The sequence below is a fragment of the Octopus bimaculoides genome, chromosome 2 (genome assembly GCF_046866305.1).
Source record: "Octopus bimaculoides isolate indiv1 chromosome 2, ASM4686630v1, whole genome shotgun sequence".
NCBI lineage: Eukaryota > Metazoa > Mollusca > Cephalopoda > Octopoda > Octopodidae > Octopus > Octopus bimaculoides.
The window spans coordinates 66,825,073-66,848,280 of NC_142929.1; the positions used below are offsets into that span (position 1 = coordinate 66,825,073).

Below are 23,208 nucleotides of genomic sequence, written 5' to 3' on the forward strand. Positions count from 1 at the left end.
TAATGGATTTTTAAGGATAGAATCAAACAAGGAAATGCAAGCTTTGGATTGTAAAGTCCATCAAGAAGATAGGCAAGGCCTACTATTACACAGGTGTGTAATAAATTAATGGAAGTTTGTAAAAGAGGTGGTTTTGAAATCATTTTAATCATCTTATCATATTTTTGTCAAAATATACTGCTTTTGCTTCAATTAACTTTAAAAAAGAAGGAAGAATTTAGTAAAATAACTTTATCAATTATTAAGCTGGTGTTTGGAGCCTAAATTAACATGAAATTTTGATGAAAGATTTTAATTTAGATCACTTTATAACAGGAAGCTTGTATTATAGCATCACGAGCAGTCTCGAGTGGGTTGGTGTCAAAACGTTAAAAAATGTCACATTAACCCTTTTGTATTCATATTACTCTGCCAAATGTAATGCTTATTGATTCACGTTATTTTGAATTAATTATGCATTATCTTGCAGCTTTGAGATATTGATGATGTGATTGTTTATTCTTAGAATGACATTGTAGGGTGGGTGTGACATGCCAGATTTGGCCAGTTTGAACATTAAAATAGGTAGCATATTTAGGCCAGGTATGGTCGGTTTAAATACTAAAGGGTTGGTAATGATCACGGTATTTGAAGAAAATAGTGATTACTTGGAGAATTTCACTGAAGTGAATAAGATGGATGGCAGTGGTGTAAAAGAATATTCAGACTTTGTGGATGCTAGTTTACTTAGTTCTGAAGATGATGATTTCTTAGGTTTTCCAGATGATAAATAAACCTTCATGATATATTTTTATTATGAAGGTGCTTCAATATTTAATAAGTTCTTAAGTTTTTGTTTTAAATTTACCATACCCCAACATTATATGTGATATATATATATATATATATATATATATATATATATATATATGAAATATATGTAATCTAGATGAGAAAAATCATATCTAAATTAAAAAAAAAAATGATTAAAAAAATAAAAATTTTGTACTTTTTTGTGACTTTTGGCCCACTCTGTACTTTATAGCTGACTATGTAGCCTATATGGCAGAGAATTGGCAGAGTTATCAGTGCTGGAGAGACTGCCCTGTGGTATTTTTTTCAGCTGTATGCACTCTGAGATCAACTTTGTTCTTCATCCTTCAGTGTTTTGATAAAGTATACTTAAATACCAAGGTTGATTCTTGTCCCTATCTACTCTACTTTGAGACAAATGCTTTGATCTAGACACAGAATGGAATCCTATGTTATTCACTGAAATATGTTTGTATAAGAATGCATTCATTGTTTTTTGTCTATCATTTGGTATGTACTAATATTGGTTTCAAATTTTGGCAGAATTTTGGGGGATGAGATAAGCTAAATACATTGACCCTAGTGCTCAATTGGTACTTATTTTATCAACCTTGAAAGGATGAAAGACAAAGTTGACATCGGCAGAATTTGAACTCTGGATGTAAAGATGGATGAAATGCTGATAAGCATTTTGCTCAGTGCGGTTACAATTCTGCCTTATGTACAAATGTTACATGTACTAATATTAATATTAGTACATACTAATATTAATAAAGTATTTGTTTGCATGCACTAGCACTATATATATTTTTTTTTTATCACTAAGCATAGCACCTTGGGCAAGTGTTTTGTAATATAACCCCAGGTTTACCAAAACCTTGTGAGTGAATTTGCTAGGAGAAACTGACAGAAGTTCTGTGTATGTGTGTTTATATGTGTGTGCATGCGTGTAGCTCTGTGTCTCTTTGTTTTGGCATCCTGCAAAAGTTGCAAATGAGCATGATTGTTGTTCAAGCAATGTTTTTTGTTTCACATCTTCTGTGAAAACCTGTCCAGACATAGGGAAATGCTACCTTGCTTGGAAGCAGTTGGTGACGGAAAGGCTGTTCAGTCATAGAAAAATTGCTTTCAGTGAATTCCACCTGAACCATGCTGGCATGGAAAGTAGATTTCAAAACAATGATGGTGATATTTACTTTGTATGCATGTTCCATTATTCACTGATATTTTTGTTCATTTATAGTAAATTTTCTTTTCAAATCTAGTATGTCATGATTTTGTTCTTGATTCCAGTATATGTTGCATTTACTTGCACCAAATTGTTTTCCTCTCAAAACCACTCTAAAATCACTTTTGCTAAATATGTAATAACCCCCCCCCCCCAATATTCTTGTAAATTTAGAGTGCATCTTACATGGGAAGATCATCTTATACATTGGCAAATGCTGCAATTAAGAGAGACATTTTGTTTATTTGTTACAATACAAAAGCTTTGGTGTGTTGGAAAAAACAAGCAAAAAAAAAAAAAGTTACCTTACATTGTTATTGTTGGCACTCCATCGCTTATGACGTCGAGGGTTCCAGTTGATCCGATCAACGGAACAGCCTGCTCGTGAAATTAACGTGCAAGTGGCTGAGCACTCCACAGACACGTGTACCCTTAACGTAGTTCTCGGGGATATTCAGCGTGACACAGTGTGACAAGGCTGGCCCTTTGAATTACAGGCACAACAGAAACAGGAATGAGAGTGAGAGAAAGTTGTGGTGAAAGAGTACAGCAGGGTTTGCCACCATCCCCTGCCGGAGCCTCATGGAGCTTTAGGTGTTTTCGCTCAATAAACACTTACAACTCCCGGTCTGGGAATCGAAACCGCGATCCTATGACCGTGAGTTCGCTGCCCTAACCACTGGGCCATTGCACCTTCACACCTTGCATTACACTTCAGGTATATCAGAAATTGAATGTTGTTTGTCACATTAATTACTTTGAAGTAACCACCAACAAAGCTCTATTTATGCAAATTAAACTAACTGATGTGAAATAATGTTTATCTTGCATTACTGTTTAGTGTTATGGCTGACTGGTGAAGAAGTTTCAGGTATCGGTCTAGGTTTGGCTGTGGTTAAGTTCACTTTGCAAACACAGATTCAGGGTCAGTCCCACTACATGATAACTTGGATGTCTTCTACTGTAGTCCTGGGATGGTCAAAGCTTTGTGAGTGGATTTGGTTGATGGAAACTGAAAGAAGCCTGTCATGACTTAATTTGGTTTTATTTTTGTTTAAATATACATCTTATAGAATTTTTATGATTTACAAATATTAACTGATTAACACTTTTTTTTAAAAACCATTTAAATTTTATTCATTATATTTTTACATAACCCAGAAATTTTCTTGTGATGAAACTATCAGAGCATATTTTTTGTTGATATTTTTTCTTATATATATATATATATATATATATATATATATATATCTTACATAAATGTAATTTCATTTGCTTTTTTTCCCCTGCTTTCATTTTGTTTGATTGTCCAGTTACCCTGAAAGAATATCAGATAAATCAAAGAAGCAATTGCTCTCAGAAATGTTGAAAATGAGGTACATGAGCATGCTTTGCATGGAAACTCTTATTGGCTCTTCCATTTCTTCAATAATTTTTCCTGACTAAGATATAAAACCGTTTTTGTGTGTGCGGAATGGCAATATCACCTGAACCAAATCCAATTTTTTTACATCTATTTTTAATAAATAATTGTTGGAGAATAAAAAATAAAATTAGTTCCAGTGTTCTGAAAACTAAATACTGCCTACTGCTTTTCTATCTTAACCTACCTTCTGTCCAATAACCCTGTGTTTTTCTAAGGTGTTTAAACAATAGAGTCCTCAGGTAATATAGGTCAAGAATGTTACTATTTCTTGGTTAACAACATTCTTCACATGTCTATATTTTCTTTCTTAGACTTCTCCACCTACTTGGTTCTTATAGTAGTGAAATAATGTGTATTCATTGGGGCTAAGTGGGGAAGCATTAATTAAAGGAAATATTTTTTTTTTATCCCTAGCCTCCAGATAAGAAAACATGTATAGTGTCTGTTTGTATATATATGTTTATACGCAAGGGGCTAATCCTGTTTATATTTTTCAGATTTTACTTGATCCTGCAATATTATACTTGTTTGCTTTCTATTATTTTAAAGATCATTTTTTTCTTTTTATTTTGGAGTGACATTTTTTAATTAAAAAAATGAAGCATCAATAAAAATTTGCATTAATAAACGAGGATTACCAAAGACTTTCTCTCATAATCTTTATAGCCATGATGCTTGTTATATTTCTGAAAAATGACTTAACCATATATGGTACTACTAATTTAAGAATAACTTTAGGGGAATTACAATTGATAATGACCAGTTTACAAGCAATTGCATGGGTTGGCTGATTTGACCAGAGCTGGGGAGCTGCACCAGACTCCAGTCTGATTTGGCATGGTTTCTATGACTGGATACTGTTCCTAATGTCAACCACTTTACAGTGTGTGCTGGGTGCTTTTACCTGGTGCGACATGAGTGCTTTTACGTGACACCACGTGTATATATATATATATAATGTACATATATAGTAGTTGCAGTTTACTACTTCTATAATATGTGATGTAGGTTTAATTTCCAATTGTTCCAATTTTCATTTTCCATTTCTGGATGTAGTTCATGTGATTTCCACTTGATCTGCTTCTGCATGAAATTTACTTGTGTTCTTCTCTGTGAAGATCTACATGAAGTTTGTTTACATCCCCATAACTTAGTGATTCAGCAAAGAGACTAATAGAGTATCAGACTTAAAGAAAAAAAAAAACAGTACTAGAGTCAATTTGTTTGATTAAACTCAAGTTAGTGCTCCAGCATGGCTGCAATCCAGTAACTGAAACAAGTAAAAAAAAAAAAAAAGACTTATCTTTTATATTAGTAATAAATAAACGTTGCACTAAATGATTGAAGAGCTTCCAATAATTTTAGTGCTGTTAATATTTGTACATTGACAAATTACACTTACTGACATTAATCTACAGATATTAAAATGGAACATCAGCTGTATAAATCTTCTTAGTCTGTTCGAGGGTGGTGGTGGTGCAAAGGTTATAGACACTGTTCCCTCACTGCTGGCTAGCTTATGAAAACTTATGGTGGCATTTCATGATACAAGTGCATAATTATGTACCACAAACTATAGACTAAAGCAGTTTTAATAATTAGATTATGCTTAAAGGAATTGCATCTATTAGTATTTTAACATCCTCTAACATCATCATAATAGCTTAGATAATTGAAAAATAATAATTAAACATTGACTAACCTTATAGTATAAAGAATAAAACTACAATACAAAATGGATAAGGAAGCAAAAAAATATTCTGAGATATCTAAATTGCTAGTAATATTTGGAATTAGGAAACTTTTTTCTTTTTTATATTTAAAAAAATTTTGACTTCTATTACATCATGTTAGATGTTACCAATTAATCTTTGGTGTTTGATAAAATAAGTGTCAGCTCTAAGTAGATCTCACATTTTTTGATACAATCCTCTCCATGGGTGGGTGGTCTTTGTGTTGACTTAGTTATAGAATACTGGGTTCAATTGAAGTTTAATCCTTTATATTTCTAAGTTTAATTCCTAACTTTTTCTTTCATCATACCAAGCATGGAATCTGCATGGAATCTCATTTTAATCCTAAAAACTGATTTCGTAATAACATTGTATTATTATGCCTGTCTCTTTAAAAATTTCCTCTTTTGTATAAACTTACTCTTTCTCTTTCTCTCATTCTTTTTACTGTCCCTGCATGCATTATCAGACAGACAAATGCAAAACATCTTATTCTATTAACATTGTAATTATCAACATCATAGTATCTGCTTTGGACATATTCTCATTGAGTACCACAGAAACTAACATTTTGATCATTACTCTACTTCTTCTTGACTGTCTCAGTAAAACTGTCATAATTATATATAAACAGAAAATTTACAACAATTTGGGAATATTATTTCTAATTAAGATAATAGGGTTTTAACTTCACCCAAGCTGAAAATGAATTAGCTTTTGGCCTGTTCATGGCTGATGTTAATCAACTCTATAATTGTAGCAGCACCTTACTGTTTGTTGTTATAATTGCAGTTGATTACATGTGTGAGTTGCAGATTACAACAAGGTTCAGTTTTTTAGTTTCATAAGGCTATTATATTATTTTATTTGAAAAATATTATTAGATGATAGAATCTATAAAATTGTCTGAATGTGATTCAAGAATTGTAATTCTCCCATAAAGTTACTGAAAGGTTAATTAGTTTTTGAACAGAGCAGAGTTAGTTTTATAAGCTTATTACTACGTTGCTCTGTGGAAACTGTTTAACCTATTTGGTTGATATTTGATGCTGTTAAATTCTCATGAAAAACCATATACACTGTTGTAATTCAAGGCAACAAAATAGACGATTATTTAAATGATACCAGCTGTATCACCTAATTTACTACAACAAAATCAATAGATTCTTCACAAAGGAACTTGTGCTTATTTTTGTTCTTTTTTATTGGAGATTATCTTTTTTAAATGACAAACATTTTTAATTGCATTTGTCTTTTCAAATGGATTGTTCTTTCTACTACAGAATCTTGTCTATGTCTACTCCACCCACTCCTATCACTACATTTTAATCATTTAATTTTGATATTACCTCAATCTGATATTATCTATTTTAGTTTCCTATTGAATTTTTATTCCATAATCCTTCTGTAAACAAATAATTTACAACTCACTACCTAGTTTTTTTTAATTTTTTATTCAACATTATTGACTGAAAAAAGTGTTTATGGAGGTGGTGTGACAAGAGTAAAAGGACAAATGAAAGTTTGCTTTGCAACTATGTCATTTAAGATTCAGCCTCACTGCATGACACTTTCAGCAAGTGTCTTCTAATATAGCTCTGAGTTGACCAATGCCTTATGATAGATGGAAACTGTATGGAAACCTCAAATGGTTTAGAGAAAGTTAAACATTTTTTTTGTGACAATCAGAAATGCATATGTATTAATTTATAACAGGTGTTTGATACCCAAAATAAAATTACCGTGTTAAATGAATCGGTGATAACTGATGGAAAAATGCTTCATTGCAAGACTCCAAAATGTCTTGAGCATTGTAGATGGTTGCTAGGGCATGCTTTTGCAGTCCAAGTAGAATCTTTGACTGATTGCCTCATCTGTGTTATTACAGATCAATTCATGATAAGAGTAACACAAAATTTAGTGTATCAGTGATAAGTGAGAATAAATGTGTAATGAAAACAAGTAAAATAAAAAAATATAAGTATTCAGTTCTTGAATAATATTGATTTGGTATGTTGTAATTTTAATTATTAAATTTTTATTTTCAATTATGTTAATCTATCCTTCATATTTTAAAGAATTAATATATGAACCATAAAAGAAATCTTTAAGTCCTCTATAAACTTGTTATTATATAGAATTATGGTATAACACTATCTTACATCATGTATACCTATTCCACCTCCCCCTGTGGTATGAGGTTAAAATAATAGACAGAGAACACCACTGGAAAATACGAAAACTAAAAGAAGCAGCACATATACTAGGACACAACCTCCTAAGCAGACCTAGTGCATATATGAATAACATATGGGAACCGGTATTAAGGAAGGATAGGAAAATATTAGATTTATAAGCCCTAAAATTCACTCCATGATTGCCCACGGGCATATGGCATAGTGGTTGAGCGCGGGCTACTAACCCCATGATTCCAAGTTCGATTCCAGGCAGTGACCTGAATAATAATAATATCGAAAAATACCTTAGGAATGAGAACTCGGGTTCGAAATTTCCCCAAGACACCTGATGAAGGCTGGAGGGTATATCAGCCGAAACGTTGTGTTAACAACAAACAAGATGAAGACAAATATCCGTCAAATGTAAATAATGTAAATAATATGTATACCTATGTTAAGATCCATTGAAATAGTGAAACTTCTTTTCCTTTCTCAGGCCAACTGCTTCCACAGAATCTCTGCATCAACTGTCACAACATATCAATGACCTCCTTCATGAAGTAAGTGCTTCTATTTTTGACTCGTATTGAAGTATGGTGCATCCGGAATGTATAACTTGTGTGTTGCTTTTATGCATTTGATTAGCTGCCATCCACAACTTTTTCTTGCTTGAGCAAAGCTTAGCAGTAGTGGAAGTATTTAATATTAACAACCTTTATCAGTAGTTATATTAATTACATTAGATTTTAAAAAAACAGCTCTTTGAACATAGGTTGTTGTTTTTTTTTTTATTTATTCTTGTAAATTACTTTAGAGATATAACCATTTTGTGTTGCAATATTGAAAATGCTACAAAAATAAAGTAATTGTATTTGAGAGATTAAATTTCTCATTCCCTATAATCCACTGAAACTGGAATTTTGCTTGAGAATATTTTAATTACCAAATCCTTTAACCTGTTCTTTTGATATGTTTTTCAATATTAAGCTTTTTGATGGATAAAAGCGAAAATTTTGAATTTATTCTTATAATGGAAAGTTAATATTTCATTGATATTTTCTGAGCTGGTTTTATTCTGGCAAAATTACAATTTTACTGAAGTAGATTTATATATTTGTTTTTCACTGTTTCACTTCACCAATCTTGGAGGTGCAGTAGAAATGTTGTCAGTTTTAAATGAATTAGGTAGGATTATTATTAGATTTCAGTTGTGGAAAATTGCCAAAGACTACAAGCTTTTTTTTTTAAAAAAAAAAACAACATTAGGAGTGAGTTAAGGATGTGAATATAAGTTATATTTAACAAAATATTGTTTTTATTTATAGAATTTCAAATAAGATTTTATTCCTTGTATTAGTCTCTAATCTTAAAACTTCTACTGGTTTGGCTATTATCTTCAGTTACACTAAATGACAGTCAAGTAACCTTTCCTGTGAGCTGTACTGAATCTTAAATATCAGCCCTTCTTTGTATGGAATTGGCAAAATTTGGTATTCTGTTGAAGTGCTATTCTAGGTCGTCGGCGTCGTCGGCGTCGTTTAATGTCCGCTTTCCATGCTAGCATGGGTTGGACGATTTGACTGAGGACTGGTGAAACCAGATGGCTACACCAGGCTCCAATCTGATTTGGCAGAGTTTCTACAGCTGGATGCCCTTCCTAACGCCAACCACTCAGAGAGTGTAGTGGGTGCTTTTACGTGTCACCCGCACGAAGGCCAGTCAGGCGGTACTGGCAACGGCCACGCTCATCTCGCTCGAAAAATCTCATGTGTCACCCGCACAAGAGCCAGTCCAGGGGGCACCAGCAACGATCTCGCTCAAAAATCCTACGACGGCCCCGCACAAGAGCCAGTTCAGGGGCACTGGCAACGATCTCGCTCGAAAGATTTCATGTGTCGCCTGCACATGAGCCAGTCCAGGGGCACTGGCAATGATACCGCTTGAAAGATTTCATGTGTCGCCCGCACATGAGCCAGTTGAGGGGCACTGGCAACAATCCCGCTCAAAAGATTTCATCTGTCGCCCGCACATGAGCCAGTTCAGGGTCACTGGCAACGATCTCGCTTGAAAATCCTATGACGACCCCACACAAGAGCCAGTTCAGGGGCACCGGCAACGATCTCGCTCAAAGAAATTTCATGTGTCACCCACACAAGAGCCAGTCCAGGGGCACTGGCAACGATCTCGCTCGAAAAAGCTCATGTGTCACCCGCACAAGAGCCAGCTCAGGGGCACCGGCAATGATCTCGCTCGAAAAACCTCATGTGTCACCCGCACAAGAGCCAGCCCAGGGGCACCGGCAACGATCTCGCTCGAAAGATTTCATGTGTCGCCCGCACATGAGCCAGTCCAGGAGCACTGGCAACGATCTCGCTCGAAAATCCTACGTCGGCCCCGATCTCGCTCGAAACATTTCATGTGTCACCCGCACAAGAACCAGTCCAGGGGCACTGGCACCAATCTCGCTCGAAAGATATCATGTGTCGCCCGCACATGAGCCAGTCCAGGGGCACTGGCAACGATCTCGCTCGAAAATCCTACGACGGCCCCACACAAGAGCCAGTTCAGGGGCACTAGCAACGAACTCACTCGAAAAATTTCATGTGTCACCCGCACAAGAGCCAGCGAAAAAACTAAAGATAATATTTTTATTTATTAATAGAAAGGAAGAGTTGAACACAAAAGTGTGTTAATAAATAACAAGCCTTACTCAAAATTGTTCTAATTACTTACTATATAATATTTTTTTTTGTAGTCTAATGCAATTATCAATGGCGAAGCACCGGTAGAGAATTCCAGTGTAGTACAGTTAGAGGTATTTTATTTTCTATTAATTCTCTACTAATTCAGTTCCTGCTAATAATTTTGTTAAGATTTGAACTTCCATACTTGTTTTTATTTAATTTTGAATTGTGTGCACATGTGCACGCACACACACACACACACACACACACACACACACACATGTGCAAATGTGGCTGAGTGGTTGAGAAACTTGCTTCCCAACCATGTAACTTTGAGTTCAGTCCTACTGTGCAAGTTTCTATTTGTCTCAATTCGACCAAAGCCTTGTGACTTTTGGTAGATGAAAACTGAAAGAAACCCTTCAGATGTGTATCGTGTTGTAAATAAATATCACTGTCCTAGTTGTTTATGTGTGTGTGTGTGTTTTTATATTATATACATATATGAGAGAGAGTGAGATCATTAGACTCCTTAGAGGCTGGTGTTGGTCTCTCAGCAAGACTTATATCATGTAATAAAATTGATAAAAAGAGTACATTGAACATGCTGCGAAGAGTGGAAAATGTAACATTTAGGACAGTCCTTCATGGAAAAATTGAAAGCAGAGTCAGTTTTTTTTTTGTTATAAAAGATGTAAAACTCTGTTTCATTAATTTCCTTTCAACTCTTCCCTGAAGAAGTACTCTATCTAAAATGGATTTTCTACTTATCATGGCAAATTCACTTATTCTTTTTGATTTTACTAATAATATATATAAGTACTGGGTCAATATTTGACTAAAAATTCTTCAAGACAGTGCCTCAGAATGGTTCCAGTCTAATGAATGAAACATAAAAAGAAAATTGTGTGAGTGATATCTATCTATCTATCTATATATATATATATAATAAGGCACAGGTATAACTATGTGGTTAAAAAGTTTGCTTTACAATCACATGACTTTGGATTGGATCCCCCTGCATGGCACTTGTAGCAAGTGCCTTCGTCTGTAACTGCATGTTTTACTACTGGCTTTTGAATGAAATTTTGTCTGAAAACTACAGAAATTCATTGTATAGACATATATGTTTACTGATGAAAGGCTGTTGAGCTGCTTCACTTCCTATCGATAACCAGTTTAATGAAATAAATATTGGGTTAAAATAAGTTCTGGGATTGACATTGTCTTGTATCTTTGGAGGTTATGCCTTTGCAGTGAATGAAATGAGTAAAAAAAAGTATCTAGATGGTAATACACAGTCAGTTCATTTATAGTATATAGTTTCTGTTCAGTTCTAGTCTTTCATCTTAAATTTAATTAAACTTGTTAAATTTCTTATTTATTTTTCAATATATGTTTGTAGAACATTTGGGATAAGAAAAAGAAATAATTGTTTTTCTTTCCAGGAACGGAACCGAGAACTTGCTGCGCTACTTGAAAAACATATCCGGGCTAATGAGCAGCTTAATGTACAAGTTCAGCAGTTGGTGAGTATACATACACACAGTTAAGGGAAGTGAGCTGAATGGCATGCACAAAAATCTCAAATTAATTAAAATTGACCTCTTAGTTGCAGAAAGAAAATTAAAAAGAAATGTGGTTTGTATAAATGACTCTCAGAGAAATGGAAATAATTTCAAGAAATTGAGATTTAATTTCACAGGAAATTGAATTTTTATTGATTTGTTGGGAAAGAATTGACCTTTGTTAGCAAGCAGAGTTACTTATGAATGTAAACATGTTTCACTCATGTTAGACTACATCAACATTGACTAGGTTTCTCAACTCTTAGCTCTCTAATAGCTATTTGCGACTTGGAAATATTGAATTATTGAAACAGCTTGGTTAAAGTGGTTTGATGTGCTTAAGTTCTTTTCTGAAAAGAAATCATGCATGTTTTGAATGTTTTAAACATTTATTAAATAATTTGTAGATTAATGCATTTTCCTTTTCACTTTTGCTTTATGTGAGCTAGCAGTTATCCTTTGTCCATATGACTGCTCCAAACTAGCAGCCTCAGAATGTAATCATATTATAGTGAAACTCTTAGATTCTGAGAAATGTGATGAAGCTCTGTGTTGGCCCATATAATTTTGGAGAAGTTTACAAACTTGGGATTAATTTGTGTGCTGTAAGAAGAGTATGCTAAAACTTGAAGCAGAGCAAAGAGGTATAATAATGGAAAATATGAGACAATCAAAGAACTATAAAAAAAAATCTATAAAGTTGCTAACATTAGGAAGGGCATTGAGCTGTAGAAACCATGCCAAAGTGAACACTGGAGCATGATGCAATCCTTGGATCCATGGAATTTTGTCAAACTGTTCAATCCATGATAGTATGTAAACCTGAAAACTAAATGATGATAAATCAAAAGTTGACACATTTGTCTGTTTCAGAGATTATTGGCTTGTGCAATATGAAATAACTTCAAGGAGCAACTAAAATTAAACAACAGACATAAATTCTCTCATAGAATAGCACCAATCACAAACTGATCGATATATTTTAAGACTGGTAAAAAAAAGCACTTTGTCTCACTTTGTTACATATATTGGTTATATAAACAATAGTACCAGTTGTGGTAGTAACAGCTGATCCCCAGATATAACCAACTTCGTGGTTTACTTTTTTGTTAATTTTCTGTATATTTCTTATGTTTCTATATTTTAGAGGGACCAATCACAACAACTGCAGAATGAACTTCATGAAGAGAAACAATCTTTTGTTGATAAGCAGCGGGATGTAGGCTCTTTGAAGGATCAACTACAGGTAAAAAATAAGCCTTAAGTTAATGATATGTTTTGTAAACTGTTAATTTTTCTATGGGTTGTATGCAATTCAATGCCCTTATTGATCAAGGGTGTGTGTTTGTATATGTGTGTGTGCCATGTAAAAGCACCTATGTGGTACCACGTAAAATCACCCAGCACAATCTGTAAAGTGGTTTGTGTTAGGAAGGGCATCCAGCCATAGAAACTATGCCAAATCAGACTGAAGCCTGGTGCAGCTCTCCAAGTTGCTAGCTCAGATCAAACCATCCAATCCATGGACATCAGTTAAATGATGATGATGTAAAATGTATTTATGTGCTTGTTTTACTATCTATGCTGATTAGACAGTTTTGGTTAGCCCTCTGTAATTCTCTCTCTTTCTTGATAGGTCATGATGCCTATTAAATCATTAGTTCCTTTTACTTATGAACCTATTATTCTTTTTTTAATTCCTTCAGTCCTTTGTTCACAATTTCATTTTCCTTCTCCATGATTTTCCTAAATTTAGCCTTCACTCAAAGATTTACAATTTGGCAAGTGTTAGCACATGTTAAGCCTTTTTATTCAGTTATATTTACATACTACAAATATCCAGACTCTTTCTCGTGTTTGACTGTCAATACTAGAAGTATTAATCGTATCACTTTGTAAATAATCTGATAAAACACTATATTCTCAAATTCAAAGTCTCCTCACTTTTATGTATTTCATCATGATTTGTATATCAACCAGTATGCTACCCTTGTAAGACAACTGGGCCATTTGAAGAAATCAACCCTGTCTTATTTTTAGCTGCTTATGCTAGAAATACGATAAGATTGTGAAAGTGTATACATTTTCTTTTGCCTATTGAGATTAATATATTTTACAGAATTTTAAATAACTCTTCATTCTCTCTCTTTTAAAACTCATCTGCTATAATATAAAACCTTCAGTTGGCCTCATCTCCAAAGAGTTAATTTTGTTTACTCAATAAAGGACCTTATAAATAAAAGTAATTTTCCAAATATTATATATAATAAAGAACTTAAGATAAAAGGAAATAGATCCTCTGTTTTTCTTAATGTGTAATTAGGAAGTCACTAGAGTGTAGGACAAACTGTTCTGTGACATTTGTTTCGGTTCTCTGCATTCAGTTCAGATCTTACTGAGATCAGTTTTGCCATTCAGCCTTTTAACCCCATTACCTCCCATAATTCTATTAACTGGAATTTTTTTTATGTAACTTTGATTTCTAGCATAAAACAGCCTTAGAAACATGCTGGAATGATCAAAATAACATTTCAAAATAACATTTTAAATAGAAATAAGCGAGATATTGGGTGAAAAATTAGCAAACCTCATTTGAATATCGGAGAAATATACCTAGTAGATATAGCAAAAAGGTTAGATATGTGTAAATATTGACCGATAATTACAAAATTTGTAATTTTTAAGTGATCTCATATGAGATCACTGGTAGGTAATGGGTTATGATTGATAAAATCAAATATCAGTCCAGGGAGATAAATTGGCAGAATTATTAGAGCATGGGTATTTATGTTAGCTCTTTGTATAATGAGTTCTTGAGTAGTAGCTTAATCTGTCACCTGGTTTAACACCGTCAATTAGTTCTTGAGTACCTTTAGTGTGGAGTTACACCCTGTCACCAGCATTCTGGTCATGAGTTTGTGGGTAATTTCCTCCTTTCCTCCAACTATTCTTGGAGCCATTGGAAAAAAATAATGGGTCATGGGTGTCTCTCCCTCTCTCTCTCTCCTTAATTAAGCAGTGCAAAGTAAAGGAAAAAAAAGGTGAACAGTAAAAAAAACAAAAAAAAACAACAAATTCCAGTTATTTTTATCAATGGGACCATCTGTCCAGTGAATCAGTGTTAGTAGCTGAGTATTATCATACTGACACTTTTACTTCTAACATGACACTGTGACATGGCTGGCTCTTTGAATGACTGGTACAGCCCATTTGATGGGTCTTCTTGCAGTTTTCTTCTACCTCAGTTTCACTCACTTGGCTTGTATCAATTCAGGCTCTGGTAGGTTTTTGCTCAAGGCTGGTTGAACCTGAAGTCTTCTGATTGTAAAGTGAACTTCTTAAACATTAAAAAAGTATGTTAGTTATTGTCAGATTGTTTTTCTGTTGATTATTATAATTATAATTTCATGGAGTAATTTATTTTTCTAATTATGAATTATGGATATGTGGAGGTATATTATATTTTTCTTTTTTCTTTAAGGTACATATTCAAACAATAGGAATTTTAGTGGCTGAGAAAACTGAACTCCAGTCAAAAATTGACCAACTTAAGAAACAGTCTGACCAAAGGCTTGGTGAGTTTTTACTTTTTTAAAAAAACATTCTTTTCTTTGTGATGAGATGGGTTTTTTTCCCACCTATGTTGTTGTTGTTGTTGGCACTCTGTCGTTTACGATGTCGAGGGTTCCAGTTGATCCGATCAACGGAACAGCCTGCTCGTGAAATTAACGTGCAAGTGGCTGAGCACTCCACAGACACGTGTACCCTTAACGTAGTTCTCGGGGATATTCAGCGTGACACAGTGTGACAAGTTCGACCCTTTGAATTACAGGCACAAAAGAAACAGGAAGTAAGAGTGAGAGAAAGTTGTGGTGAAAGAGTACAGCAGGGTTCACCACCAGCCCCTGCCGGAGCCTCGTGGAGCTTTAGGTGTTTTCACTCAATAAACACTCACAACGCCCGCTCTGGGAATCGAAATCGCGATCCTATGACTGCGAGTCCGCTGCCCTAACCACTGGGCCATTGCGCCTCCACAATTTTTCCACCTATACCTTGTCCTATAAGTACTATATGGAAACGTCTCTGGTTTGATGTTGAAGATAATGCTGTATGAATGCATGTGTAGTTTGTAGCTCAAGAACTTTTATGTGCCTATATTTTTAAAAAATGTTTCTAGTTTTTGTAATTAAAATGCAAAAAAAAATATATTATACATGTTTTATATAAGCATTAATCTTTTAGAAAAGTTTAATATTAAAAAATATTGTCTAGGAATTATCTTGAAATAGCCATCAGATTGCTTTTAATTTTCATGGTATATTTTGTATTACTAGTGTTTATTTTTTAATATCTAATTTACTTCATAAAAAAAATTGTTGCACAAAACCAGTAATAGCATTTAAACTCTTGGCTTTGAATGAATTAAGTATTCATCCATCTCTCATAGCTCTCAAATAGATTAATCTCAAATCCTTTTCACTATTTAAATCTAAATAGTTTTTTTTTTAAAGAAATTTATTTATAAAGAATTAAATTCTGTATATAAATTAGCTTTTATAATGTTTTCCTAGGTGAAATTGAAGAAATGGGAGGTCGTCTTCGGGTTTCCAGACAACGGATTACAGAGTTGGAACGAAATATGTCATCTATTAATTCCTCAAGTCAGCAATATGAAAAGGTAGGTATTATCTAGTTTATTAGTGGTAAAAATTTTCAATCATAAGATTATTTGAGCAGTTAATTGATTTTCTTTTTTTTTTTTTTTTGTCACAGCTGGCTGCTCTTTCTATACTGACTATTCAGCCATAATTTTAAAAGTAGAACTTATTTGACTGTTTTTTGTTCAGGAGTAGAATATAGTGTATGATTAAAAAGGTTGTTGTTGAGAAACTCTGGTTAACTCTGACAGAAAAGATTCTTAATGAATGTGCATGAGCAACCCCACAGATGAAAAACTGAACAACATTCTGGCTGCCATACTGGCTGTGTGGACGCTGTTCAGAGCTCTGAGCCTGTTCTGTTTATTTTACTGTCCATTTTAAGGCTCTGGTGGTGTTTCCATCAAAGGTGGGCAAAGTACATGAAAGCTTAATTTCTTTTGTAACCATTATGTTGAACATCTTAGGAATCATACTTTACTTCAGTTTTCTTGTTTGCCAAAAATATACTCATTAGATTTTAATTTTTGTACTGCATTCTGAAATTAGTCTTATTCCTTCAAAGACAATTAGCCTAAATGTCATAACAATATTGATAACGCAAATTGCAGAGAGGATCCATTTTATTTTGAAAATGTAGGATGAATACTCTTTGAAGAAAGTCATCTGGGCATAGATACTTATCTGTGATTTATGTTGTATTGTTACAATGTTTTATATCTGGTTGACATCAATTACCTCAAGTGTCTCTTGAAAATATCAGTTGTATGTGTGCAGTATCTTCATTTGTTGTGAGTGTTATTAGATCCTTTATAGATTGTATTAGAAGTATACAACCATACCTGCTGTGCTATTGGCATTAAACTTGTTTGGAGTTTATTTCTACACATACAAATGCACACATATATTGGCATTAGGAAGGGCATCCAGCCATAGACACTAAATGGAAATATACTGGAGCCTCCAGCTTACCAGCTGCAGCCAAACCATCTCCTCTGTGCCAGCATGGAAAACAGAAACTAAATGATGATGATGAAGTATACATGCACGCACGCACGCACACACACACACACACACACACACACACACCAGAGTAAGCACATAACTGTGAAACAAGGTGGAAAAAATAGTGCTTGAATACTGGAGGTAGAGTAATATACTTTATTAATAAAGTGGCAAAGATATCACAAAAACTGTTACTAGGAGTAACAGTTTTTGTGATGTCTTTGCAGCTCCGTGGCCTATGCCAGGGGTGTAACCAGCCCACGTATGCATACCTTTCCTTCATTGGACACTAAACTCTGCTTGCAAAGACCTGTTGAGGCAAGTGAAATCGAAATCAAATCAAATTCGCAAATGTGATGACTGGCACCCGTGCCAGTGGAGTGCTAAAAGCACCATCCGAGCTTCATCACTGCTAGAGCAGCTGACTGGCTTCCGTGCTGGTGGCACGTAAAAAGCACCATTCGAGCGTGATCGTTACCAACATCGTGCCAGTGGCATGTGAAAAAACACTCGAGCGAGGTCGTTGCCAGTGGCGCTGGACTGGCTCCTGTGCAGGTGGCACGTAAAAAACACCACTTGAGCATGGCTGTTGCCAGTACTGCCTGACTGGCCCTTGTGCTGGTGGCATGTAAAAACACCCACAACACTCTTGGATTGGCTGGTGTTAGGAAGGGCATCCAGCTGTAGAAACTCTGCCAGATCAGATTGGGGCTTGGTGCAACCATCTGGTTTGCCAGTCCTCAGTCAAATCGTCCAACCCATGCTGGCATGGAAAGCAGACGTTAAACGATGATGATGATGATTTGGGTTGAGTGGTTCATTTATTGGAACAGTTGTTTATATAGCTGGATGTCCTTTTTGTAAAGAACCTGATTTTTGTGTGCCACACAAACTGGAGTGGACAGTTAGCTGTTGTGCTCAGAAGTTGGTATACCATAATGACATTAATAAGATCTGCAAAGTAACTTCATCTTATAGCCATTGTCCCTCTTGGATTTGAATTAAGTAAATACAGATGGTCAAGGCTGAACACAAACCACATTAATCTCACAGGTCTAGGAGAGCATGTAAAGGTTTTGAGCAATGCTTCTCCTTGTTTGACTAACACATAAAATAAATATTTTGAATGTGTTTTAGAAATATCAGTTTATTTGATTTAAATATTCCAACAACTTTTGGAAAACTGTCAAATAGTCTCTATGTTATTTTTTTTATTCAAATTCTGTCAGCTTTCCCCCCTCTTCTTTCTTTTTCTTTTTTTTTTGTGTTGTTATACCCCATCTGTTTCTCTGAAAGGTAATATTTCTCCATGGCCAAACATTATTTTTGTTTCCAATCTTCCATGAAAATATGTCTGGCCATAAGGAAATATTATCTTGCTTGGAAACAAGTGAGGGTTGACAAGAAGAAGGGTATCTAGCAGTAGAATATCTGCCTCTATGAATTCTGCCTGACAGATGCAAACATGGAAAAGTGGATGCTAAAGTGATTATGATGATGATCATCATTTAGAATCAATTCTTAAAATGATTATCTGTTTTTTTATTGTGAGACAAATTACATTCCTTATGAGCTGAAAATATCTCTCAATGATTTAAGGGCTCTTAATAAGTTTAGTTTATATTACATGTCATACATTATCTTATATATTTTGCTATCATTACGTCACATTATAATTTCATATTGTCTTATGTTAAGAAAAGTTTGACTGACTTGGTTATATTGTATTGTCTAACCTATGCCAGCATGGAAGGCTGGTGATGATTGTATTTACTGATTTTCTGTTTTTTGTTTTCAGAATAGCAAGGAATATGCAAAAGATATCGACAAATTAAAATTAGAACTATACAAATCGAAGTAAGTTAACTTCTAAAATTTATAACTGACTAATTACAGTGCTGTTTATTTAGATCGAATTCTGAAAATCACTTTAGTTATTTTGGTTTCCAACAGATTATTTAGAATAGGTATCACCATGAATTTTTGAAAATATTTAAACCTAACTTCTTCTGTATTTTATCTTGGAGAGCATCCAAAAAGAAACATTTTGAAACCTCATTTGTAAAATTTGGATGAATATTTTTGGAAATATGACAGTTTAAATGGTCAGTGAATCGGTTGAAATTTTGCCTTATTAGGCCATATTTGTAATGTCATATCTTTGAAACTGAGGTGACAATCATCTTCAAATTACACAAATTGTGTCCATGGGATAGCAGTTGCCTATTTTTTCCAGATTCTTCAAGATTAAACTTTTATTTTCACAATTTTTAAAACCTTTATGTAAAGCCTAAATAGTTGATTTCATGATGTGAGCATAAGCTTTTCATACGTTTTGGGACCTAGCTAAATCCAAAAGTACAAGCCACAAAGACTTGAGTTATGGTACATTTGTAGTAGGCATAAAACTAAAGAAATCCTGAGATTTTGGGACATAATACCATTTCAATAAAATTTTGATGAGCTTTTAAAAATTGATGTAAACAATTTAATGGCTGACTTTCAGATCAGGATGCCCACATAAATTGAATTTTTTCTGTTTTGACTGGGATTTTTCCAATTTGTTTTTCATCATGTCCTTGGAAATGGAGAAGCTTTTTATGAAAAAATCTTTTTGAGAATTTATGATTTTCACCCTCCCCTGCATCAATTTTGGCCAATTACTTTTGCACTACACACTTGATCAAAAGAATATGAGAAGAAAGTTCCATCCAGAACTTCCAAATGATATACATAATTGTCCACGGAAAAAAAAAAATGTATTTTGACATGAAACTGATCAAGTGGGTTTTTGCATGATCAGACTGTGTATAAAAACTTCCTTAGCAGCTTATGAAGTGTTATCATCATTTGGTACCTGAGATGAATATTATAAGATAAAAATGTCTTGTATATTTTTGTTTTTGTGATAACTCTGGTTACTTTGAGGAAGTCTGTGCTAACTTGCTAGGTAATGTGGCTGATTTGCAAATGTTGACTATTTCTCTATTTTCCAATAATGATAATGGTTTCAAATTTTGGCACAAGGCTAGCAATTTTGGGGGAGGGGTAAGTCAATTATATTGACCCTGGTGTTCACTTGATACTTTTGATGACCCCAAAAGGTGAAAGGCAAAATCAATTTCATCAGAATTTGAACTCAGAATGTAAAAATGGACTTAATGCTGCTAAGCATTTTCTAACAATTTTGCCAGGCTGCTGCTTTAATAATAATAATAGGTACAGGTATAGCTGTGTGGTAGCAAGTTTGCTTCTTAATCAGATGGTTTTCGGTTCAGTCTCACCTTGGGCATGTGTCTTCTATAACCCTGGGCTAACCAAATCCTTGTGCATGGATTTTGGAAACGGGCAAGGGTTGGAGATAGGAAGGACATCTAGCCATAGAAAATTCACTTCAAAAATTCTGTCTGACTCATGTAAGCATAGAAAAGTGGGTGTTAAAACAATGATGATCTTGACCACGGAATCCAAATCTTTGAAAACATACCTTGTTTAGATTCAAATAATGAAAAGGATTTGGACTGTTCAAATCAGTCTTCTCTTACAGACATTTGAATATTGGCACTGTGTAACAATTTCTTTTCTAGATGTACTAAATTGGGTATAAAAAAAACCCAGTTCATTGGTAGAAAAATTATATATGAAAATAAAATAATTTTATAACTATTTTAAGATAACTTCTAGACAATATTGTTGAATAGTCAATATTTCCAGAAGATTAAGACTATAATATATTTTGTTTTTTTTTTAGTTACAAGAACTAGATATGGAATCATTATTTGCACCATCTACAGTGAGATCTGGAAATAATATTTGCATGTTTTATTTTTAACACATCAAGGCAGGTTTGGACACAAAATATGCTAGGCATTGTAACGTATGTCTTAGAATAACTTCTTCCTCTTACAATAGTATGTTCAACAGACTTGTTGCATTGATGCATGGCATTCAGGAACAACAGCATTTCGACATGTTGCATGTCTTGTTAGCTAGAAACTGCTGGAATTTTGGGGATTACCCAAAACTGCTGGCTTTGTTTATGCTTTCAGCAAACAAATTGTTTGCTGATTGGTCATGCCAATCACTTTATAGCATGTGCTGAGTGTTTTCTTTTTTTAATTTTTTGCCATGTTACCAGCACTAGTAAAGTTGTCAGACAGTTTGCAAGACTATGAACCCACAGGGGGCAACTTTCTGCTAGATGGGTAAAATATGAGAGATGGGGCCAGGACAGAACCAGTTTCTTGCTGTAGAGGAGCTACATGACTACTCACATTTTAGAAGAAAGAGTGGGAGTGCTTGAGGGGAGCCAGAGAGGGGTGGAGTAGTGTAATATTAATGTCCTTATTGAAATATTTATTAATGTGAGATCATATCATCCTAGCACAAGCAGACCACGGTTCTAGTCCCACTGGGTACCCATCTCCTTTATATATCCTTTAGATATCTACATGCTTTATGTGTTTACAAATTGATTTATATTTTTCTTTCCATGTGGTTATTATACAGTAAATGTATAAATTATCTATGAGACATGTCATTTTATTTCTTAAACTTTGTCATATGCTCAGTTTGTGTATGGCTTTTCAAAATATTCGTTTTGTTTTCCCAGTCAAACTGTGGAGGAATTACAACAGCAGATATCTGAACTGAATGGGAAACTCAGTTCAAAGGTAAAAACAAAATTTATATTTTTTTAATGTTTTAACACAAGATTTCACTGTAAATTAAAGAATATATAATTCCTGTCTGTAAATTTTCATTCTTACATGCATTTAATTCTCCTGACATTAATCCTTTACAGGTGTCAGACTGTTTGGCTCATGAACAAAATGTAGAGGATCTTCAAAAGAAATTGGAAATGGCTGAGTTGTACACTCAGCAGGTAAGTTTTATTTTACAATCTGGATGTAAAGTAGCAAGATGGTGAAATTGCATTGTAGATAGAGCAATAAAAGCTAAAAGACAAGCATTGAAAGACTGAAAGAAAGAGAGTGGGGTGCTAAGAAAGAAGCTAAGTGTCAGAGCTGAGAGAAGCAGAGAGCTGAATGTTTGCTAGTGTTCTATGATGAGGGGATCAGAGGCATGATGTTCTGGATTGCAAAGCAGTGTCAGCATAACTCAAGATGTAGAGAAAAAGTGTTTGAAATGAGTGACATACTGACTCATGGTGTATAGGAGGAAGCAGAAGTACCCCATAAACACTCAAGGGATATTAGTTGCTGAGATACTGAAAATACCTGATGTATTTCACATAATCAACCAGATGTTACAGGGAAGTGTTATACTCAGTGACTGATACAGCAGTGTAATTGTTAATTGCTACAAGAGTGAAGATGCTTTGGAAAGAAGTAACTACAGAAGCTTCAGACTGATGGAACAGGTTATGAAAATAATGAAGAGCATTAGAAAATTAATCAGAGCATCAACTTTGAGATGTAGTTCTGATTTGTGTCAGGTCATTGTACTACTATTACTCTTTTCATAGTGAGACAGGAGTTCAGCATTCCAACATCTCTACCAATTTACTGGCTCTAGGTAATAATATAAAATGCTGACCACAGATATAGAGAAGAATGTCCGTTTTTATTTTCATTTATTACCTCTTTGGTTGATATTGGGTTAACTATTTCTTCTGATTCTGATTGGAATGGAGGCTTACATAGAACCTAATCTTACTTTATTATTTTTTTCTTTCCAGCTCAGTAGCCAGAGTGATAAAGAGTCTCTTAAACTTATTGATTCATTGCAACAAGAACGGGAGGAGTACATTAAAAAAGTTGAATATGTGAGTAACACCTTTTTGTTTTTGTTGTTTAGCTCCAGATCACCACTGACATGCAGTCCCCAGCATTCTAGTCTCTCTTGATAGTTCTACTGGTGCATAGAAGCAATCATCTTTGTATTGGACTGCTGGATTACTTTAAGTTCTGTAAT

At 34.2% G+C, this 23,208-nt stretch overlaps 1 protein-coding gene across 4 annotated transcripts in view; it reads left to right on the plus strand.

Annotated features, from left to right (window-relative positions):
• LOC106870395 (golgin subfamily A member 2) overlaps window positions 1-23,208 on the plus strand; it is a 95,768-nt gene that overhangs the window by 35,038 nt on the left and 37,522 nt on the right. Inside the window, exons 4-14 of one of the 4 annotated variants that reach the window (XM_089346767.1) lie at window positions 3,334-3,396; window positions 7,853-7,916; window positions 10,112-10,171; window positions 11,489-11,569; window positions 12,756-12,854; window positions 15,090-15,183; window positions 16,180-16,286; window positions 19,070-19,128; window positions 21,884-21,944; window positions 22,076-22,156; window positions 22,973-23,059. In XM_089346767.1, coding sequence (XP_089202893.1) covers window positions 3,334-3,396; window positions 7,853-7,916; window positions 10,112-10,171; window positions 11,489-11,569; window positions 12,756-12,854; window positions 15,090-15,183; window positions 16,180-16,286; window positions 19,070-19,128; window positions 21,884-21,944; window positions 22,076-22,156; window positions 22,973-23,059 — 856 coding nt within the window. The remainder of the gene's footprint in view (window positions 1-3,333; window positions 3,397-7,852; window positions 7,917-10,111; window positions 10,172-11,488; window positions 11,570-12,755; window positions 12,855-15,089; window positions 15,184-16,179; window positions 16,287-19,069; window positions 19,129-21,883; window positions 21,945-22,075; window positions 22,157-22,972; window positions 23,060-23,208) is intronic. The other 3 variants (XM_014916442.3, XM_089346777.1, XM_089346786.1) reach the window with 3 other exon arrangements.